Source organism: Chiloscyllium plagiosum, chromosome 39 (assembly GCF_004010195.1).
Source record: "Chiloscyllium plagiosum isolate BGI_BamShark_2017 chromosome 39, ASM401019v2, whole genome shotgun sequence".
Classification (NCBI taxonomy): domain Eukaryota; kingdom Metazoa; phylum Chordata; class Chondrichthyes; order Orectolobiformes; family Hemiscylliidae; genus Chiloscyllium; species Chiloscyllium plagiosum.
In genome coordinates this window covers 17,599,963-17,606,781 of record NC_057748.1, presented here as the reverse complement: position 1 = coordinate 17,606,781, position 6,819 = coordinate 17,599,963, and the positions used below count along the sequence as shown (strand labels likewise).

The 6,819-nt window shown below is 41.8% G+C and overlaps 1 protein-coding gene across 1 annotated transcript in view; it reads right to left on the bottom strand.

The window, feature by feature from the left end:
• Positions 1 to 1,942: 1,942 nt before the first annotated feature.
• Positions 1,943 to 6,819, bottom strand: part of phf5a (PHD finger protein 5A) — a 42,873-nt gene continuing 37,996 nt past the window's right edge. Inside the window, exons 3-4 of the mRNA XM_043679884.1 lie at positions 5,607 to 5,773; positions 1,943 to 4,500 (exon numbers count right to left, since the gene is read on the bottom strand). Of these exons, the coding sequence (XP_043535819.1) occupies positions 4,411 to 4,500; positions 5,607 to 5,773 (257 nt within the window). The 3' untranslated portion in view covers positions 1,943 to 4,410. The remainder of the gene's footprint in view (positions 4,501 to 5,606; positions 5,774 to 6,819) is intronic.

Genomic DNA, 6,819 nt, shown 5'->3' with positions numbered 1-6,819 from the left:
GGCAGAGGAGCGAGAAGTGGAGGAGATGCGGTGGAGGGTATCGTCAACCACATCTGAGGGGAAATTGGGGTCTTTGAAGGAGGCGGCCATCTGGGTTGTTTGGTATTGGAATTGGTCCTCCTGGGAGCATATGCGGCGGAGGTGAAGGAATTGGGAATATGGGATGGTGTTTTTACAGGGGGCAGGGTGGGAGGTGTAGTCTAGGTAGCTGTGGGAGTCGGTCGGTTTATAGTTAATGTCCGTGTTGAGTCGGTCGCCCGAGATAGAAATGGAGAGGTCTATGAAGGGGAGGAAGCAGTCTGAGACGGTCCAGGTAAATTTGAGGTCGGGGTGGAAGGTGTTAGTAAATTGGATGGTTCAACCTCCTCGTGGGAGCACGAGGTAGCGCCCATACAGTCATCGATGTAGCGGAGGAAAAGGTGGGGGGTGGAGCCAGTGTAGCTGCGGAAGATGGATTGTTCCACATATCCGAAGAGGCAGACATAGCTGGGGCCCATGGCTTCTCCTTTGGTACTGAATGTTTGAGGCTTGATTTGGTGAGAAGGAAAGGAAACTGTGAAGGCAACAAAAAGTATGCAAAGGGATGTAGATACAGTTAGTGAGCTGGCAAAAAAAAAATAGAATGGTGTACCAGTGTGAGAAAATGGGAGTGTTTGCTTTGGTGCAAGAGCAGAATATAGGAACAGCAGACCATCCAGCCCCTCAAGCCTGTTCCACCATTTAATGACTCCTTACTGACCTGTGGCTCATAATGCCACAGGCCCACCTTTGGCCCATATCTCTCAATAACTTTTGCTGAATAAAAATGTATCTACCTCAGATTTAAAACTAACAACTGATCCAGCATCACCTGCTGTTTGTGGGAGAGAGTATCATTTTAAGAGATGACAGAACACTATGGTATAGAGGGATCAGAGTGTTCTTGTACATGACTCAATGTTAGCGTGTAAGTGTAACAAGTAACTAAGAAGGTAAATGACATGTTGACCTTTTACACTATAAAAGTAGGGAGCTCTTGCTGCAACTGTTAAGGGCTCTTGTTGCAGTGGTATTGTCTCTACCTCTGAGCCAAGAGACTTGTGTTCAAGTCGCACTTGTGCCTTAGGAGTGTAATGTCACCTCTGACTGGGATGATGAGATAATATCCACAGGGTGTTGGTGAGACCACATTGTGAAGCAATGTGTAGTTTTGATCTCCTGAATGGAAGCAGTTCAGAAAAGATTCACTAAGGTAGGTTCTTTGGGAGGAGAAGGAGTTTTTCTTCTGAGAAAAGATTAAGAGAGAGAAAAACAGTACAATGTGCAATTAAAACTAAAATCAGATCAGTCATGATCTTACTGAACGATCGAGCAAGCTCAAGGAGTCAAACAGGCTATTCTTGCTTCCATTTTTAAATGTTCTTAAAATCCGATTTCCGAATTTGACAGAGAGGGAGAGGAAGAGGGAGGAGGAGGAGAGAAAAGTATTAACATTTGAGAGATCTGTTCAAAAGTCTGATAACAGTGGGGGTGAAGCTGTTTGTACATGTATTCAAACTCTTCTACCCAAAAGGAGAGGGTGGAAGAGAGTACAGCCAGACTGGGAAGGGGTGTTTGATTATCTTGGCTGCTTTCTACAGGGCAGTGAAGTATAGATGGAGTCAATGCACGGAAGGCTGGTTTGTGGGATGCACTGGGATCTATTTCAAAATTTGGATATAATGCTCGACTCTTTCATGAAAGTTACTGATAACCATGGTGAAAAACTGCAGCTCTGGTAGTTATTACTGGAGTACACCATTTGTAACTTATTGTTCTTCTTGTATGCCACCTTACAGAAATCCAGTTCACATCCAAAAATAATCCCTTACCCACCACACTTGTGACATATCCCTGTTGCCCTCAACATTTTAATACTTCTTCCAAGTTAGAATGACACTTTGAGAAAATACAAGCCGACACATAGAAAAAAAACGGTTTATTAAAAAAAGGTAACAATCACAGCTCAATAATTAAAGCATTCAAACATAATCTTCAAGTGAAAGTGGAGGCACTTCATTTAGAACTGATCACTTTGCTCAAAATCTTTCAGGACTCTTGTAGAATTTAGTTCCTGTCCTGCCCATCAACCAAAACTTGTTCTAGGGAAGTGGAATACTTGCACTCATATCTATTTAGGGGTATAAGTGGCGAGTGGTAGCGTAAAAATAGCAACAAATCACTAAAATCCTCGAAAGTCTTTAGAAATGGTCAATATAACTAAATTCTAAAGAAACCCTTTGGAGAAAATAAAAGTTTCCATTTTGACTCTTCCATGAACTAAATCAATGGTTTTAATCACTTAATATCCTTGCACCAAAAACAGCAACAGAGGTACAAACGTGGAGAGTAAAAAGCTATTAGCTTCTAATAAATTTGTAGTGGTTTCAAGAAGTAAATGCCACATAGGCCTCATCAGAATATTCCCATCAACTTGGCTAACTTAAAATCAACTCATTCTCACAAAAGGCCTCAATAATGGCCCCATCTTAACTGCACTTCGCTAAATTTGATTGCGATTACCTGCATCTGGAAGACCATGCTTTAACACAGGATATCTGACGCAAATAGAAACTTTCCCTCTTCCAGTTTCCCAACCAAGATGACAGGCACTATGCAACAATATCTCAGCACGTCAGATATCATGATGGATAAAGTGATTAGGAAAAGGTTGCTGCATTTAAAAAAAGCCACATTGAACTCTAACTGGCATGTAAAACAAAAATCTAATTAGTAAGTTGTACCTCTATCAAGTTTTCCAAACAAGTCAAAAAGCAATAAAATAAGGACAGTCAACATGGGTGCTGGGGAAAAATAAGCACTACTGCAGTTAGGCGGTAGTGGGAGGGGCAAAAAACATTTTAAAAAGTCTCACCTGCAAAAAAAAAACAAAATAAAGACAGCATAATTATCAGGCAGGCTGTTTCACAAAGCAATTTGCTTCCAGAGACAGCCAGCCCGTACTGGGTCACTTCTGCAATTTGCTTTTCCCAGGATTGGTTTCCAAACTGGAAATTTGATTCATTCCTTCAAAAGGTTGAAAAGATGGCAACTGCTTCCACTTCCTTTAGGGGCAGTGCTCTGCAGCATTACTGAGAAATCAATAGATCAAGGTTTGCAATTATGCATTCCTCTATCAAAACAAAAAAAAAGTGTTGATTCATGCCCTGCAAGAGATAAGGACTAAACACAAAAAAAAAGCACAAAGTTCATCCCTCTTACACTCCAACTCATTTTTAAAAGCACCCCACTGCAATCAGACCGTCCCCAGCAGTTTTGTATCAATTGTATCTGGTAGAATATTCCATTTGCACTAACTGACCAACAATACTATTACATTTAAGTAACAATTATTTAGAAGGATTCCTAGACACCTAGTCTTGCTACTTGACCATTGTGACTTTGTGAAATAAATCACAAGTGTTTGTTTGATTCTTCCCCACCACTCACACACACACACACAAAAGGTCAAGCAGGCAGTGATCAGAACAGGAATATTAGCTGCTGTTTTTCTCCACTCTAGTCCCAAGGAGTCCTGGCACCTCAGCAGACGCCAGTTACCTCAGAATAGACTGGAGAGCAACCTCCAATTTTGCCTGCTTAGTCCTTCACTGCATTGTGGTTACCTGGGACACGAGGGGCAAACAGCAAATATTTCCGTTAATAAACAAGTCACACCACTTGTTGATGAGAACAGCTTGTTATCAAAAAAAGTATCTGTTGAATATGTTTGTTTAATATCAAGAATTGTGCTGAATGACCCTTGTGGAAAACACAACTCTCAGAAACTGCTTTGGTGTGACCCAAAAATGGGCTTCAAGATTAATCAAATATGAAACTCAAGGTAGAAAAATTAAACACCCAATCTTCTGCCAGAGTAAATCAACTGTTACGAGGAGGAGCTCAGAAAGAAGCAACCACTTCCAAGGTTTAAATGCAACATGCAGAGGATTTTGCAGTGACAGCATAAGTGAAGTTACGGCTATTAACCAACTCACTTAACAATTAAATCCCTATTTGCTAAACTCTCAACCAGCGAACACTGGATAATTTTACAAGCTGTAAATAAAAAAAAATGAATTGGTGAGCAGAACTGTCCATGCTCAGAAAGAGACCAATGGTGTTGTTGCTAAAGCAAGCTCAGGCATTAGTTCCTTTGTCAGAAATCGGTTACTTCAATTCCAAACTCACTTTGCTGGGAGAGACAGAAAGTATTCCAGTTACTAAACAAAAAAAAACACTAGTGTATATTCAATTCCCTTGTCCACACACTGTTAGATTCTTGCCATCAAATACCATTCTTCATATTGTGAAACAGCAATGTCAACCATTCTACACAAGACTATCCCAGTGTCCCCCACATTCATTTGGAAGATGAGAGATTCCACCGGATCACCTCTTCTTAAAGCCGTACTTCTTCCTCTCGTAGAACAGGTCAGTTTTTGAGCTGCCAAGATTGACAATTTTCGGACATCCATCTCTCTAGGATGCAAAACCAAAAAAAAAAACAGGGCAAGTAGCATTGGAAGAAACAAAGGAGTTGATACTTTAATTACGTTAGTGCTCAGAAAAGCCACCTTGCCAAATGAGGACTTGCATAGCATAAGTCCCAAGTTTTGCGTATGTTTTGCATTAGTTACGTCATCAAGGGGAACAGTTGGGATTTTTCAGAGCTTGGTGGAGTGAAGGAGCTGGAGGAATGAGACAGGCTTCTACTTTCCTATTAACTAACAACCTCTGCTCGAAAGTAAGCCTCAGGTAGAGGACAAAAAATGACTAGCCTGCAACACTCATCTGCTTGCCTCATCTCACTCAGGAAGCCTGACCCTTAGGGTAAGGCGCCAGAGGACAGATGGTACCTCTGCAACTGTACCCTGTATCAGGGCATTAGCTTCCTCAAAGGAATAGCAGCTGAGGGACATGGAGAATTTCAAAGGAAAAGATCCACATTGCAATGTTTTGAGTTTCTAAGTTGTGAGTTTCTAAGTCTCTCGTTGAGCAATCAAGCTTCAGAGTTAGGTTTATTATCTTTAGTGGCGTTCCTAATTGGAACTGTACAAACAAACCACTCTTCCATGTCGCTTTCAGTTATTGAGCATAGAAACAACAAATCCACACCGACCATGATGCCAAATTAAACTAGTCCCACTTGCCTGCGCTTGGCCCATATCCCTCCAAATCTTTCCTATTAATTAACTTACCCAAATGTATTTTAAATGTTGTCACTGCACCTGCAACCACCACCTCCTCTGGTAGTTCATTCCACACACATCTCAAAAAAAGGTTGCACCTCGTGTCCTTTTTAAAATCTCTTTCTCTCACCTTAAACTTATGGCCTCTGGTTTTGGACATGCCTACCCTCGGAAAAAGACCCGTGTCATTCACCTTCTATATGCCCCTCATGATTGTGTAAATCTCAATAAGGTCACCCCTCTCAACTACCTACACACCACCAGTGAAAAGAAGTCCCAGCCTTTCCAGATTATTTTTTATATCTCAACCCTTCCCATTCCAACTTGTGAACAATTAGATCACTATTTGATCATTGCACTTTATTAGATTCAGAAGAAAACGTGTTCCAAACTTACATCTTTTTCCTGGATTGTGCACTCCTTGCAGTAATAGGCATCAGATACACCTGGGCCGCCACAAATCACACATCGGCCCTGGTAGGACCCGTAGTTACACTCGTCACAGATACGGACTAGCGTGCACGGCCTGACATAGGAGTCGCAGATCACACATTTGCCATCGCCTGAACGGGTAGACAAATCAAAAAAGAAAGTAATCATTGAACAAACCTTAATCTTTCAAAGATGTTTCAAGGTCATACAATGAAATGCAATAACTATGTAGACAACTTGGCAGTCCATTTGCACACAGGAAAGCTGCACAAACAGCAAATGAGATAAGTGGTACATTTGCCCATTTTAGTGACACTAGTTGACAGATAAACATTAGCGAGGAAACCAGAACTGTCCATTTTTCTCCAAACAGCACATTTGCAATAAAGTGAGCTAACAATGACAGCAGATTTTTGGAGGAGTTCAACTGTGGTAGATAGGAAGCAAGCCGGTAAATGTGCAACTTTTCTAACTCCCTCTAGTCCTCTGGAAATTCACCGAGGCTCCTTAGCCAGCACCTTGCAAACCTTTGACCAGTGAGGATGACAAAAGCAGCAGACACATAGGAAAACTGTTACGTGCAAGTTCCTTTCCAAGCTACTCACTAGTCGGACTTGGAAAAATATTGCTGTTCCTCAGTGTTGCTGGGTAAAAGTCTTAGAATTTCTTCCCAGATAGCATGGTGGAGTTACCTACATGAAATGGACTGCAGTGATTCATAAGGCAGCTCGCCACCACCTTTTCAACAGAAATATGCTGGCCCACCAACAAAACCACATCCCCTGAATGAATAATAGCGTTTTCAACACTGGTTTCGGGTGTCCACCCACTCATTTTGCCTCATCATCATTAACTGCGCCTCCAGGATCAAATGAATAATAAATATTGGCTTTGTCAACAAAATCCACATCCATGACGAAGAAAAAAGCAGCACTTCTGGAATTCCCTCTAAATCCCAGTCTCTTCACTTAGAGTCAGAGATGTACAGCATGGAAACAGACCCTTCGGTCCAACCCGTCCTTGCCGACCAGATATCCCAACCCAATCTAGTCCCACCTGCCAGCACCCGGCCCTTATCCCTCCATACCCTTCCTATTCATATACCCATCCAAATGCCTCTTAAATGTTGCAATTGTACCAGCCTCCACCACATCCTCTGGCAGCTCATTCCATACAC